Source organism: Ambystoma mexicanum, chromosome 2p, assembly GCF_040938575.1.
Source record: "Ambystoma mexicanum isolate Mex_15411 chromosome 2p, UKY_AmexF1_1, whole genome shotgun sequence".
In the NCBI taxonomy this organism is placed as follows: domain Eukaryota; kingdom Metazoa; phylum Chordata; class Amphibia; order Caudata; family Ambystomatidae; genus Ambystoma; species Ambystoma mexicanum.
In genome coordinates, this window is record NC_090923.1 from 1,390,212,530 (window position 1) to 1,390,229,044 (window position 16,515).

The 16,515-nt window shown below is 44.4% G+C and overlaps 1 protein-coding gene across 7 annotated transcripts in view; it reads left to right on the plus strand.

Moving 5' to 3' along the window:
• Positions 1 to 16,515, plus strand: part of ANAPC15 (anaphase promoting complex subunit 15) — a 108,104-nt gene that overhangs the window by 55,700 nt on the left and 35,889 nt on the right. For all 7 annotated transcript variants that reach the window (XR_011302236.1, XR_011302234.1, XR_011302235.1 and 4 more), the window contains one exon: positions 8,898 to 8,957. Coding sequence is in view for 4 of the 7 variants with exons in the window: in XM_069645819.1 (XP_069501920.1) it covers positions 8,898 to 8,957 (60 nt within the window). In the remaining 3 variants the exon portion in view is untranslated. The remainder of the gene's footprint in view (positions 1 to 8,897; positions 8,958 to 16,515) is intronic.

Below are 16,515 nucleotides of genomic sequence, written 5' to 3' on the forward strand. Positions count from 1 at the left end.
AGTAAACTGATTGCCGAGTGCCACGCCTTTAGACTTTACCCATTCTTTAAAATGCACTTTACACTGAATGGAAAATATGGGAACACCCAGGTAGATGAAGCTTTCGACCTTTTTAGGCTGTCCTGCCCAGCTCGCCAATTAAGAGGTTTTATTCCTCTTGTTCGTGCAATGCAGAATGTTTAATTTCGTAGGATTTACTTTAAGGTTGTGAATCAAGGCAACATTTGAAATGTCATCAACCAAGCTTTGAAGACTGATCTTTGTGCAGATAAATATTAAGAAATCGTCTGCATAGGCGAGACATATCGGTTTCAGATTTCCAATGTTCGGCATAGCAATTGCAGCAGTACTTAAATATTCACTGATGTCACTTGTGTAAAGATTAAACGGGCAGGGCTCGGGAACGCAGCCCTGCCTGCCCCTCTAAAGGTTGAAATCTTGCTGGACAAGGTGCCATTCTGATTAAGAATAATCTGTATGTTGGAGTTCAAGTACAATCCCACAATTAGACATAGCGACCCATTTGGAATGCCCCACCTCTGCAATTTTGCCCACAGCAGCCCCAGATTAACACAATCAAAGGCTGCTGAGAGATCAATTGTTGCCAGGTAGATTGATCTTATTCCATACCTGGCTTAGTATAGCTTTAAGCAAGAAACCAGCCGAAAAGACCTTGCTGTCTGCATCGAAGGGCTATGGGACGATAATTGGTTGGATCAACAACCTTTTTTAAATATGTGGAGTCGACCAGGGCTCTGGGGGCAATGTTCTCAAACTGAGAGGTCAAAATAGATGCCCAAGCCTCTGGCTCCCACTTAAATAACAGATTTGACAGATTGTTCGACCCTGGTGCACAAGAGGAGCTGATCTTTACAATGTTCTTATTATTTTCACAATCAACCGTTAAAGGTCCATTGGAAAGCAGAAGACAATAATAGCACATCCCCGTTATCAACCCTACCCACAGGTTTTGAAAATACCATTCCGTAATGATTGTCCCACTTTTGCTCAAACTGAGGCAATACGCAGTTCTGGCTGACTGATTTCCAATTAGTTCATCAGACGCCAAAAAGGCGTATCTTTGTTCTTCAATATTTTGAGCATGCCCTCTGCATCCTGTTGCTTATTCATAGCACGCCTCCCGCGAAGCCAATTTTTGTTGGCCTATTTGATTTATTTTTATTTATTTGTGGAAACACATCACGGGGGATACCACTATTTAGCTTTGGTGCTTTAAACTGTGCGCGCATAAGCTTTTTTCACTTGGAATTCTTTTAAAATGAAAGCAGTGTCGGTGCTTCCTGAGAGGTTTCTTAATGCGTAAAAGCGATGGCAAACTATATTCAATAAAACCATCCAGAAAGCTTTCAAATTTCACCAAACAAAACGTTTTGTACTGCCAATCACTAGAAGTGGTATTTGGGCATGCTGACACCTATCATTCACCCTTTGGACCAAACCAGAATTCCAACAAACTCCGTTACCAGACGGGTTGATGGTTAAGGCTGAAGTGTCTTGTATCGAAGAACCGTGGCCAGTCAGTGTAAACAAAAATACTGCAGTTAGGTGGAAATGTCCACTCAATTCAAAGGGAACAATCTGGAGGGAAGTGTAGATATTTAAAACGCCCTCACTATCAAAGATCTGCTTGAATGTGGAGTTCGACCAGGTAAATTTAGGAGGGATATCACCCTCCATCGACCCGTTTAATATAGAAACACCAATTCCCTCTATACTCTTCAACCAAAGGACCATAATACTTCCCACCCTTGTCAACCAGAGATTGTCATACTGTTACTAGAGATGCATGAAGCATTAAAATCACTAGAACTATTTGACCCTCAACATTTTTCTCTAGCCAATCATTAATGCAGATCACGATTGATTAAATAAAGACAGCAAGATCACGCATTCCAGCATGCCAGTAAATATTAAGCAAAAGTATGTCACACACATGGTCAAACTTTAACCTAACATCGATTTCCAAGGCACCAAAAGTCAATTGAGTGTTGTCAATAATTAAACATTGTGTAGAAATGTGTACCAAGGTCACCAGGCCACCAAACGGGCAGCCGGAAATGCCTTTTTTGCTGGCTGGAAGCTGATCGCATACCCATCAAATGCTGACAAATAAACCAGTCACATTTCCTGAAGTGCAATTATACAGTGTTCTTTTAGCAACAAGCCTACCAATGAAGTTCTGGTTATCCTTCTTTGATAAACTTACGTGTCCCCCTGTGCCTTGTCATTCTCTTTCTCTAAAATGTTATCTCCGATAATGAAAAACTTTTTATATAGAGAACTCAACAGTTTTTATAGTTAGTTTTATATTTTGAGTTTTAATTTAAAAAAAATCTTTTTTTGAATGGTAAGAAACTGCTATATTTTTTCCATTGTTGCGACAGAATAAATAATACAGGTCATACTATTTTAACAAAAGAATAGGTATTCATTAATGCATTCTTAGGACAGTGCCACCAGGATACTACTTTTTTTTCAGTCTCCAGTTTCATTTTACAAGCTAATGCATTGAGTTGTAGTCTTGATTAATTTCAAACAAATAGTTTGTAAACGCCTGAATATTATTATAATTATTTTTTGTGGGAGGGTGAGGGTTGGGCCAAAAAAAAGCCAATGTTCTTGGACTGGAAAAAAATGCCTGGTAACCTGGAGTCATCTGGTCACAGTACATCACAAACAAAAGGCAGTGAAGTAGAATGTGTGTTAAAGAGCCCAACACAATCTTATGAAGCCTACAGCTCCATATTGGGATTCACAGGCACAGCAATGTGGCCCAGAACAAACGCAACAACCGTATGTCCCAAAGGCAGATTAATTGAAGTTTGAACCACCTTTTATTGGTTTCATTAAAAATTGCAATCTTATTCCCTTTTTTATGTCCAAGAATTCTTCTCCGCAAGCATTCTTACTTTCCTTCTTTCCTTTTGGGTGCACTAGAGGGACCCACTTTTGACAAGGGGGCTTTAAAATCTGTGTTTGTGGGCCTTTTGGCAGATCCTTTGTTTCATGTCATTTTACTTTGAGGGATTCTACCATCATTCAGAAATAGACTAACAATAACGTAAGACTTCTGCTGATCATATTCTCTGTTGCATGTTTCTCCTGGATCAAATAGATCTGAGCGGCTTGCAAGCAGCGACTTCTCCACAGGCTTGTATTTTGTCATTTAGATGGGCTTAGTCGTATTAAGTCTGTGATGTTTGCACCAGGTCACCAGGTAAGGATAAGGTTATAGGATTGTCCAAGAGTCCAACAAAGTGTGGCATTGCCTTTGGTGAGCCACATATGCCTCTTTAGGATTTAAATCCTCCAACCGGAATACAAAAGTAATTCCTGCATAATAGAGCTCAATTGTGATTGGTTGAGCAAATCCCAGAAACATTCAATGGGCTATAACATGTCTATAGGCAAGAATACCAGGTCTGCACAGAGAACCTCAGAGAATGGAGGAACTCAAAAGAAGACCAAGAAAAGGATCAGGGAACCCCAATGAAGAGATCAAGTCACCAGAGATTCCAGACTGGAGCTCTGTCATCAGCCAAAGATTGCTGAGTCCGATGGGCTGCTGTATGGAACAGCAGCACCGATCCATGGAACCAAAGCCTAAAGGTGAGTCTGCGGACCCCAATTGAAGTCTCAAAGAAATACAGGCTCTGTGAGTTCCAGTAACCGCACTCCGAGATGTGGCTCTTTTCTGCTGGATGGTCAGACACAACCCATATATTTGTGGCCATTTGGGGAGCAAAGGTAGGAACTACTGCAAAGAAGCCCATTCAGAGTCTGTTTCCTGGGCCAGACCGTTGTACTGTTTCTGTTTGGTGGAACTGTTCTTGAATATAGTGGCTACATGAGTTGTAGCCATTTTAGGTTATAGGAACACTTTTTTTCTTCCTGGGGTTTCCTAAAAAGGGAGTCTCTGGCAATGTGACACCACCCACCCCCTAAAACCCACTATCTGGGTGATATTACTTTGTTTCCCTTGTATGTTATTGGGTCTAGATTGGGAATGACCATCTAGGGTCATTTTCTAATATGAGCGCCAGCCAGCTAGAAGCTCACAAAAGAATGTGTGGTTGTGCCTCAAGAGGGATGGTAGTCTGTGATTTCTGTGCACTGATTGGCTGGCTGCCACATTTGTGAATGGCGCATGGTTAGAAATGTCCTCAACCATCTGGTTTGCCATAGAAACTAACACTGCACAAAGAAGAATCCTGAGAGACCACTGCCTTGATGGCCATGGAAAAACTACTTCTGCTGATTTTGGTCTCTTGAAAACCTGACCGTGAAGCACTGCCTATCTCCTGACCAGAAGAAACGGTGTTCCCTTTATCGGCAATTTTGGTGACACTGTAACCTTTAGAACTTGCCTGTACTGATGGACCTCATAAGCCAAGGAGTGCACCTTTCTGACATCTTATTGGGTTATTTGCTTCTGCTGGACCCTTTGGTCAACTCATCTGTGAAGGTGAACCGTTCACCCAGCATACAGGCTGCCCGTGACCTATCCTGCTGCAGTTTCTTTGAACGGTAACCTGTGAATGCTGGCTATGGTCACTATTGCTAAAACAATGATATTCATGTGCTAAGTCTCCATTTAATTGCCTGCCTGTCTTAAAGCAGTTCCTCCAACCTATGATGGCCTGTTAGTTTTTATCTCCTGGGTTCAGGGTGTTTGTTTGCTGACCTTACCCATCCAGCGGACAACTGCAACCTACCCTGCTGCTGCTAAAGGACTTTCTGCAGGCTCCTCATCTGTACAGCTCTGACTTGACATCAAAGTATCTTCCCGGTGGTGGCCCCTTCATGCTGCTGGAAGTGGTGGTTCTACTTCTCTGGTGCTGCAGAGTTCCTGTGGTGACTCCTTGACCATTCATTGGAGAACTACATCCTCTCCTATTGTTCTAGAAGCTATATCTGCAGGCTCCGAACCAGAGTTGGTCATGCAGGCTTTTTGTTTGGTTTTCCCGTTGGGGGTTCCCCTACCTCACCTGTGGTGGTGGTTGGGGCGGTAGTTCCATCTCCCATTTCTGTAGCGTTGCAGTGCTTAATGTGCCCATCGAGAACCAAACCGCAACCATTTATGCTGGTGATGTCACTGCTCACTTCTGCAATGCCAACTCTTAGAGTGGTGAATTAAACTTTGTGCTGGACTTCTTCTTGGAGGTCCTCTTCTCCATAAGTAAGCTATTATTTGCTCTTGATGTCTGTGGACCCCATATGCAACCCCCTTATCTCCATGGAATAATATTGGACAGTTGTCTTACATTGGAGCTGTTGGCCAGCACTGTGTTCGTATGTGCTGAAAACTGTGAGGCTCACTAAAAGTTCACTAGGACTTTCAGAACACTGGAGTATGTTTTATGATCCTGTGACATCACTATAGCCTTTACACACTCTCTGGTGTGCCGGATTGGGTGTTATCGGCCCAGGCTCCGAGTTAAAGGCCCGAGCGAAGCAAGGTTGTTAATGCTACTAACACCCTGGGTTGCCAATCCGGTAACCCAAGGTGCTAAGAGCGTTGTATTTTGTTGGAATGAACGGGGCGATGCGTCCTGTTCATTTAAACAAAATACTGTCTTAAAATAAGCGTCGCAGAGATGGAAAGCGGGGCACCTTGTGAAGCCTCTTTTCCATTTCCGTGGCAGCCAGGAGGGAGCACGGCAGCAGAGGCGGTGGCATCCTGCCGCCACTGTTAAAACAAAAGGTAAGTGGCCGGTGCACAGGGTTGGAGTAAGAAAAAAAAATATTAAAAAGAAAACTTGAGTCAAGGGAGGCTGGGTGGCAAGATGGAAGTGTGGTGCGGGGGATCCACCAGCAGGCTGCTCGAACCTGGGTTGAGATTACCAGTTTCAGCCCGAGATCTGAGCAACCTGATTGATTGCCTCCACCACCTGCTAATATTCTTTGTTTCATATCTTGATACATATGTTGTGCTTCTTTCATGTGCACAACTTTATATAGTAAATATCGATCTATTGTCTGGACCATCCATTATTGGATAATAATCATAAAGATTTAAGGGGTTGAATTGCTGGAAGCTATTTAGTTCCTGCTTGTAGCCTAGGAGAGCGTTGGTTGCTTGACCGCCCACAAAAGAAACCTTGAGCTGCTCTTAAATCCCCAGGCCGACAGGTGCCATACAAACATACATATTTGATAGTAAGCGGAAGGTTTGTGTGAACATCAGTCATACTGAGCCCAAAATTGATTTGTAGAATTTTTAATATTAATATTAAAATATTCATTTTTTTCAGTGCTCGCAAAATCGTATAGTGTTATAACTAAGCCAACACTTGTTTCAACCATAAAGTTTTTTTCAAGGCCAATTAGTATCCTATATTGAAAGAATAATCTCCAAGCTCAGCTTGTTTCTCTGGTTTGGACGTTAATTACAGCACGATAAAGTACACACTAATATAGACGTTAGCGGATTAAGTTTAAAGTTGTGGACAGGGACTGTTGGTCTTTCAATAATTGATCAATTATTGATCAATCAAAACTAGGGTATCTATAGTTCTACTGTGCGGGTGCCCCGCCTGAGCTTCGATTGGTTAATTATTGAAGTTGCTGTCCACAACTTTAAACGTACTCTGCTAGCGCCTATATTGGTGCATACTTTATCGTGCCATAGTTACGTCCAAACCAGAGAAACGAGCTGAGATTATTCTTGCAATATAGGATACTAATTTTCCTTGAAAGAAAACCTTATTGTCGAAACACGTGTTGGCTTAGTTATGACACTATGATTTTGTGAGGACTGGAAAAATGAACTCCATTTCATAATTTAATTCTACAAATCACTTTTGGGCTGAGTGCAGAATTATTGGTGTTCGTACAAACCTTCCACTTTTCCTTTAAGACGTTTGGGCATTCCCTCTTGAACACCCCAATACGCAGCAGCCTACCTTACAACTCTACTATTACAGCGTCACCTCAGCATGCAAGACAATTGGTTGCACTAGGAATTGTCTAAACCTATTTGATAGTAACTCTGTTTGGGAATGTTTGTAAAGAAGAGTACAGGACACATCTCTGGGACATTTAAGCATAATGGATCAGTTATATAGTAAACAACAAGAGCCGGCATCTTATTTGCAAGTTAAATTTGCGGCTACTTTTAGCTCCTGCTCATCCAATATGAATTTCGATCTGTCAATTACTGCAGCTTTAAACTAGATCATATCTTCGGCACGGTCGCCTTGACTGCTCAGCCATAGTATCACTTGTCGAGTCGGGAGCTACATTGTAAAGCAAGTAGGATGATCTATCTGTGCCCTAGAAATAAGGCCTACAAAAAATCTTCACGAGGGTTGAATTGAAGTCCCTGGTGAAATACCCTGCTGCGCTGGTGGAAATCCTGATGCATGACTTCTGGGGGAAGAGTATGTGTCCCTCATAAGTTAGCAATGATGGGAACTCTGGACCTCTCGTGTCCAAGGAAGACATGTCTTGCAGGGGTGATCACTTAAAACCGCTGCAGCCCAAAATATGCTGAAAAGTAAGTGACGCAAGCTGCGGTCTCAATTATGCCTTCAAGAACGCTTAATCCACTTCTTAATGGAAGGGTTGTCAAAGAACAATGTCCCCTTCATCTTTAGTTAAGCCTTGCTGCTTGGCCAAACATTCTTAACAGAGAGAGGTTTTGCTCAACTGGGATTGTGAATAACCGTGCTATAACCCCAAGTTGGCTTTTTCAAGTCCTACCACAGGTAGTGACTTTAAAAACCCCTCCAACCATTCATTTATTTAAAATTCTGTATGCATGCCTATCTCGTAGGATAACCTCTCGACCGTCGGTGTCGGCTTTCAGACTCCCTCATCCCGTTTTCCAGAGATTCCTGCGCCCCTCCCTCCCCCCCCCCCTTGTCGTATAGGAATATGGATCTCTTCTTGAGTGTGCTGCATTTTCTGCTCTTGGCTACACAGATGCCTCATCTCCCTGCACTTCACTTCTTGGGACAGTACCTGCATGGGCATTTGAATGCAATCTCTCACCTAACAATAGTAGGAGTACTGGGGTTCTGTTAGAAAAACCTGGGCATGGTAGCTAGGCTTTTCGTGACAATAGCTACATATGACTGCAGTCACTTCATATGATGTGATTGCCGGAGGGAATTATGCAATGGCGGCAATAGCTCAGCAAGGTTAAATACCTGCTTAGTGCCGATCACAAACTAAACCTTTTGGCTTTGTCAATGCTTGCTTGTAGCTGGAAGATTAGTTTTGTACCAGATGGAACGTTTTGAATATTAAAGAGCGAATTGGTTTGCCTGCATCCTTTCATCTTCAGTGTAAGGGTGACAAGATATCAACAACGAAGAGGCAGCACTTTGCTGCAGTGCAAGTCGTTGTTGACCATAGTCATGTTTTTGCCTTCTCCTAGCAATTGAGGACACGACACACCCTGTCGCGGGAAGTCGAGTACTGAGTGTGAACACCACAGCTGTTGTATGCCGGCCGGTTGCTATGTTCTAACACTAAACATCCAGACGTCAGAAGACCACAATAAAAGCAGGAAATCTCATGGAAAGCGAAATATTAGCATTTGTGTAATGGCCAAATAAGTCACCTAGTTGGCAGTACTAGTGCATGGGCTATCTACTATGGTTCCCCATGGACTGTTCAGACTTGTGAATACATTATTCCGACTACAGCGGCTTCGGCACTGAAAGCTGGGTGTCACACAGCATAACGAGGGTCGCTCCTGCTAAATGTAACACTAGTACACCCAACTGATAAGCAGCAGCTCTGTCTGTAACATGTATTGATTTGCCATCGAGTTAAAGACAAACGAAAATTAGAACGCCTGATGTATTTCTTATTGCCATGGTGTGTTTTTGTTTATTCGCTTTCAGCTTTTTTTGTACCCCCTTCAGCTCCAGAGTATAGCGGAAAAAGACAATATTTTGGTGCCAATCGGAAAACCTGCCTCTGAGGTAAGTTCCAAGAATCCATTGATCAGTACCAAGTAGATGTGTCAACTATTACTTGATGCATGTTTACACCAGCCTCCACTATGCACATAACCTAGGCCCCAAGCAGGTTTTAAATGATCTTTTTAGGATGTAAGAAATTGCTCACTGTTCCGAACCTTGTGGTTGGGTATGCACATAGGTTTGCCTAGTCCAGCTTGTTATCTGTTCTTTCTTTGTATTTGGCAAGTCACTTAAATTAAGAAAAACCTCTTTTTACTTGTGAAAGTCCTCTTCAGATCAGGCACGAACAGTAGTAATGGTAGTAGTGCTTTGTAGTAGACATGCCTGATCTGAACATAGCAGGAAGTAGGTTGCTGCATGTCCTTTACTCTCAAGTCCAACTTTACACTTGCATATTTGCCTTGGGAGCACTGACCTGATTTGAGCGTGAGAAAGAGCCCAGACCAAACAAGTGACTTCTTACCAACTACCGATTTGAGATGACATCCATCCTCATTAATACCACAGAAGCCCTGCATTGTAATACAAGAGAACTGTTGCCATGAATCCCAAAACAAGTGAGCCCAGTAAACATAGACCCATGCTTGGTTACCATTGTCCCACCAGTTGACCAATGTAGCCACTACTGGTGACCACACCTCAACAATATTGGCTACGAATAAGTGCATGCATATTGGGAAGCAAGAGAAAAAAACTCAACCCTTTATGACTCAACTCAGAGAGAACCTGCTTTTGGCCAAGCCCCCTATTGGAGCAGAATTACATTTGTGCTGTTCTTTTGCTGACGTTGGCCAGTCTTGTACTTGGAGAAAATTCTACTGACGCCCCTGTCACTGCAACTCATATTGGTGTACTGACCTGTGGTAACCCATATTGCCACTAGAGCAGGGGTTCTTTTTCAGCATCCCCATTTTGGTCCCATGGTAACTCCTCCATGGTTACCCTGAAATTGTGTTCAGGTGTAGGCTTATGACAACTGTTCCTTTGGTATGGCTGCACCTCATTTGTAGCTATTGTTACTGTGTTGGTAGTTCAAATGCACCTATATAGCAGTTATTGGGGCTAACAAAAAATGCACCAACATGGTAGCCATTGGGGCTGATGTAGTTTTCCAACTCCTGTCCCCGGCCATTTTGCTTTGTGGGCTTTCTTTGTTTGAGCAGACCAGCAGGTCCTGTGTTTGTCTGTTTTCTTGGCTAACCCTGATTTGCTGGTCTCCAAATCTTTGTTGCAGCATGGGTGGGAATTGATGGGTTGGCTATGTGAATCTACTGATCATGGGGAGACCCAGGCCATTCCTTGTTTACCTTGCTGAACTCGCCTGAAAACTGCTACTGGGGTGTGCTGCTGCTGCTGAGGATTGCAGTGCGGCCATACTGCCCTGGCTCCTATGTCCTTTATATGCCTGCCTCTCTTTGTGGGTGGAATCCTTTACTGCCCTTGAACTTTGATTCTTCAAGCCTCCCTGGCTGGATTATTCTGGTGTTCTTGTTGACTCCTCCTCTGTGACTGGTGCTGATCCTCCTGGAAAACGAATGTTTGTCTTGAAGTACCTAAAGTTGGGAGCCATCTGTACTCTGCTGTTCTGGAACCGAGTGGCTGCCTGCTACGTCACCCGAGCTATTCTTAGGGCGTCATGGGTTGCTTCTAGCCACAGTGTTTGTTGCAAGACTGTTTCTGCTGGCTGGCGTAACCATGCTTTCACCCAAGTCAATCTGACAACCTTGCTGGGTCTTCCGGAGTGCTCCACCAGATGTCGCTTCTGCAGTGTATCCATCCCCCGTGGTGTGCCATCAGAGGTCTTTTTCATTACCTGGATCTCCTACCTCCTGTGGGCTTCCCACTTCCCCAGCCCAAGCTTCCCTGTTCCCCAGGTCTGAAACTACCGATCAGTAACCTAGACAGTGTATAATTCTGGCTATGGTGATAGCATAAAGGCTTCAGCCTTTCCTATCTTACTCTCTCTGGGATTTTCCTTAGGGGGGCCAATACAAACAATTCCTCGGCCTGTGGTGTTCAACAATATCGGGTGCCTTTTTCAAATGCCCAGTTCCTCTCACTCAACAATTCTACTCCCTTGTGTTCCCTTCGTCATTCTTTCCCTCTTTTGCCTACTCGATTCCTCCTTCTCATTCTCTCGTTTTCCTCTACCTCCTTCTACTGTCCCTCCAATGATCCCTCCAATTCCTAACTATTTTTCCCCTCTGTGCACCCCCCTGACAGAACTTCTCTGCCCTCCATTCTGCGCTCTCCCTTTCCTTTCTCCACCCTCCCCTGCCCCCCTATTATCCTTCCGCTTTCATTCACCTCTTACACTCTCTCTCATACACTTTTCTGCCTCTCGCTACTCCTATTCTCTTGCCAGCCCCCACATACACCTTCCAACAACCAGCCGCACACCCTTCTACACAGTTACAACTCTTTCACAACCAACCCCTCAGCTGAAACAATCTCCACCAGTCTTCCCTACACTGTTTCACTGTCCTTTCTCGGCCTGGTCTCTTGGTCTGCCTACACTTCACCTTACCCTTTCTGATCCACCCACAGTCCTGCTGTCATCTGTCAGGTTTTTATACCCAGGAGTTCCTTTGGTAATCATTCCCACCTCTTCCCATTGGCTTGTTTGCTCACATGTTCCTTGGGGTCAATCTGGTCTTGCTTTTCCCCGATGGGTAGTGCCACAGTGGCGGGAAACTTAAAAATCCCTGCTTGGCCCAGGTCCCTTTTTGTTCATAGCACTCGTGTTGGTCTCTCTGCTTTGGTTTTCGGTGATTTTGTCATCGTTGCAGAGGCGCAGTGAATTTCCTTTCACTGTGGCAATGGTTCTCAGGACTCCTGCTGGTGTTTCAGTAACTTTGTGAAGTTCTGCAAGTCTTTCCTCTGGAGCACATCGACTTCCATCTGCTGAAGTGCTTCCTGGTACATGAAGTCCTAAAATGAAAGAAACCACTCTGGCCAGAACAAGGTACTTAAAGCATTGGGTGATTGATAATGATAACTTCCGCTTGTGACAAAGCACATAAAGGGACAGCAGAGACTGGGGCCCTCCCAACTCCCTCACCCCATCTTTTGGGCAGGCCGGGCTCTGGTGTAAACCTTGATTGGCCTCCTGCCCCAGCTTCAGAGGGTTATACTCTGAGCTGGCCACAGATTAATCTTCTCCTGTCATTAAGTATTACAAAGTGGAAAGGTGGGGAACACACAATTCCCCCAAACTGCTCTTACCGAATAGAGCGTAAAGGCTTCCGCTACTTAGGGATCTGGGTCTCTGGAGACCTTTCAAACTATACAACCCACAACCTACACCCGATCAACGACAGTCTTGTGAACAATGTTCGGCACTAATGCTGATGGGCAGGGCTGCACTTTTCAAAATGATGGCGTTACCGTGATTCCTGTACGTTTTACAAAGTGCCCCACTCGGGATCCCTGATCCCGAATTTGACCAGGTTGAGAGCCTCCTTAGGGAACTAATATGGGGAGGAAAGCATCCCTGCATCTCTTTAACTACACTGCAGAGATCGGTCTGGGAGGGAGGTTTAGGGGTGCCACGCCTTCAAACCTATTTCTGGGCGAGCCAAATGGTGTTGTTCAATGACATACTTCATGGAGACCGGGAATTGCCACACATCAGAGCAGAAATTAACAATGTCCACAGCACCGAGCCACTTCACTGGATCTACCAGCCCCTCAGTAGGCCTCTCCCGCAAACAACGGCAGTGCATATCGCAGTGATTTGGAAGCAGGCACATATATTCATCGGGTGGGGGCACAAGGTGACTGCAATGAAACCCCTATGGCACAATAGTAATCTTGCTGAATTGGGAAAACTCGGGTCACGATCCAAGTGGATGGAGGCAGGGATCACTAAGGTGGGTGATATCCTTGCCGAAGGCGGCATAGCCCTGTTTGAAGCCTTGCAATGAAAATTCCAGCTCCCGAATACTGAGCGCTACCATCAAACGCAACTGACTCATGCTCTAAAGAAATGTATACCAGTAGATACTAGTGTCCCAAAATGCATACCCATAGAGCATAATATACTCACTGAATGCATCCCCACCAGGCTCTCCTCCATTCTGTATAACGCCATGACAGCCTTTGCCACCCCGGAACTGGCCAATCTCAAAGCTAAATGGGAAGCAGATGTGGGAATTATAGAACCGGAGGACTGGATATTGGTGCTGGTGCACCCACGTGCAGGGCTGTCGCGAGGTGTGGTGAGGCCCAGGGCAAAAAAATGTGATGAGGCCCCCTTATGATTATTTGCACTGGGCCAGCGCCGGTACCGCCGCAAACAGGAGGCATAAGAAATATCTTGTTGAGTTTTTGTGTGGAGGAACCAAAATATGTTGTATTCCTACAACTGCGAATCAACTACAGCAAAGTTAGGTTTCTCTACTGAAGAAAGGTTTATGTCAGACTAACCTTTGTATCATATGCATAAATATTTATAGGATGTCATGCCGACGTGTGGTGCAAGGCGCCAGCATTAAGGACGGTCTAGCCCCTGTATGCGCATTACAACACACATCATACACAGTGACATGTGCAGTGGAGGCTGGTGAGGGAGCACAAACCAAACAAGGTGTCATTGAGAGGGGTTCTGACTCCCGAGAAAATGTTTGAAACATTTGGTTGAAATGGTGCATTTTACATCATTTAAAAAAAAATTGGGTAGAAAGCCATACAGTTTGCAATTGGTGTTGTATGGTAGCACATGGAAAAGCCAATAGTTTCATGCCGCCTTTGCCCAAAACATATGCCAGTTTAAAAATATGTTAATGCTGGATGTTCCCATGCATGTCCATGCAGGCTGACCAATATATGCCAGTATTACCATATAAGGACTCCCAGAAAGTCTATCCAGGCTGGCTGCACCCCATCAGGGTTATTACTGGCTAGACTGGCCTACATTCAATGTGGTCCAATTAGCCATGTAGTAACATTTAACTTTGCTCTACCCTTAATGTATGGTCCTGTGCATCAAGGGTAAAGCAAAACAAGTATTTGCAATGGCAACAGTTTGGGCTTTCGTGTAGGCATGGGAAAGGTACTGCTGTATTGGAATTAACTGACCGTTGATGGCAGCAGGTGCAAAATGGTTCGAGAACCCTCCCATCTAATAAAAGTGCCTGGAGCATGCTGAATAATTATGCACACGCCAAAAACTGTTGGCGTTGCCAATGCTTGTTTTCAACAGGACTTCAGTAAAGGACACGCATTGGCAGACCTGGTCAAGACATTTTTATTATTATACCAGTGGTGTGTTTACAGTGCCCATTAAGTCATTCACTCTAAGGAGACTCTTTTGAGAAAACACTGGCAGGCACTTTGAGTGTAAAGTTTGATAGTACGGCTTGATTAAATCTGGCTCAAAGTGTTGCTATGAGGAGGTGTTTTTATTTTGGGGCGGGGGGGGGGTCAGGGACTGGGTGGGAATTGCCATAGGTATTAGCATGGCCATAGGCAGTCAATGGGGGATAGAGGGAGGTATCCAGACAACACCTTCAAGCTTTGTGCCATTTCCCCCCTATCTGTACTCTAATGCAATAGTTTTGACTTGTATGTGGTGCACCTAATAGCTAAAACTAAAAAGGATGCCCTAGTCTATCACTGATTAATATTGAGGGTGTATATGTCTGCATTCTTGAGAGCTGCCTTCCTTGGATTAAAAAAAAGCTGTGTATAAAAAAGCACTGCCCTATAAGAAAAAAACAAGTGTCTTGCCATTACAGTGTAAAGCACTTTGCAGTCTGACTTTAATTTGTATTGTTCATGTGTTTTTTTTTAAGTCAGATATATGCAAAGTCAGATGTATGCAGCGATGTTAGCTAAAAAGTATAGCTATGTGGAAATGTTGCACATGAGCAATAGACTGTTACGACAGGACATGTTCAAGTCGGGCTTAATTACTGGCCCTATGGTGCCCTTGCAGTGTTTTCATTTCGTCAAAACAAAACTTTCTGCTGCTTGTATCGGATACTCACTTTTATTTTTTGTCAGAACAAATATAATCGGACTGGTCGGGCAGAAGGAGGATTTATGGTCAACAATCACTGTTCCCAAAGTTCTCAGCTGGAAATGCTGAGGAACGCAAGAACCTCACACAACAACCTTGATGAGGGCTGAGCATGTTTCTCTGCTTCTGGCAGCAGCGGGGATAAGCACCCTTGTTCTGCACTAGGGGTGGGAAAAAGCATGGCCTCCCCAGTCTGCATCACGAGCGAGGATATTGGAGAAACAGCCTCGTTTGAAACCAGTGTGAGTGAGGGGAGGGGGCCCACATTGGCACTTCAAGCCCCGCATTATACAGAAGAAAAGTTAAGCACAGTCCAGGTAACCTCTGCTGCAGGGACTGCGGAATAACGCTGAATCGGCAGAAGACGGGCAAGAGGGAGAGCAACTGGGAGAAGGCAGAGGGTGCCGCAAGGCCCCTCCCAAACGCGAGGCCCGGGGCAGTTTGCCCCTCCTGCACCCCCTTCTCGTGACGGCCCTGCCCACGTGATTTCCTCCAGATGCCGTTTGATTCAACTCAAGATACTTCATTGAATCTATTACCCCAGAACTGCATTGTATGGTTGGAAACGCGCCCCAAACCCAAACTGCCTACGATGTCGAGAAGAGGAAGGTACCTTCATGCACATCTTCTGGGAATGCCCCCGAATCAGAACCTTCTGGAGCAAATGCTGTGATAAACTGTCTGCGGTCCTTGCCCATACCATATCGCTGGACCCGAAAACACTGCTGTTAGGTATCCCTGATGAGAACACTGTTAACAAATGGGGAAAGACTATTCTTATCCACAGCAACGGGTCTGATAAAACGCAACATAGCTAAAAAAAAATGGGGCGCCCTGGAATGCCCAACCCAGGCTCAATGGACCACCGATATGGATGTATGTGCTGCCATAGAACACAGAATATATACAGCAAGAGGCTGCCCTACAAAGGCCAATAAGATATGGGGAGAATGGGAGGAGGGAGTGGACTAAAGATCTTTTCTGTTTTACGGAGGCACAGGTGTGTGATGACACATGGCGTCTATGCGATTTTAAACTATTTATTAAGGTGATTATATATGTGACTTATTTATATGATCACGAGTAAGACATATGATTGTTAAAAGACAATTGTACGTTTCTTTTGCTCTGTTCCAAAATCAATTAAAAAAAATCTATTAAAAATAATTGGCCAAAGATGTTACTATTTAGTTACTACTAATTACTGTTGCAGACGGCCTCAAGAAACTCACAAATCTGACAGGCTTTCACTTTTTTATTAGCAAGCTTTGCTTAGCTTTGTCTTGCGACGTCTGAGACTGCAGGTTAGTTCGACTAAAGGGCTGTTTTAGCTGGTCCCCTAGCCTCCTGTGAGTTCCCTCTGGGGCTTTCTAGGCATACCCTGCTCTGGTGTGCCATCAATACTGGTCTTAAAGATGGTTCAAGATTGTGCCTGTGTATTTTCAAACCTGGTTCACTCTCTCCCTCTCACTGCTTACCCTGTTCAGATGCCTCCTTATCCTTTGACCATCTTTTCTATGGATTCTCACTTTGCTC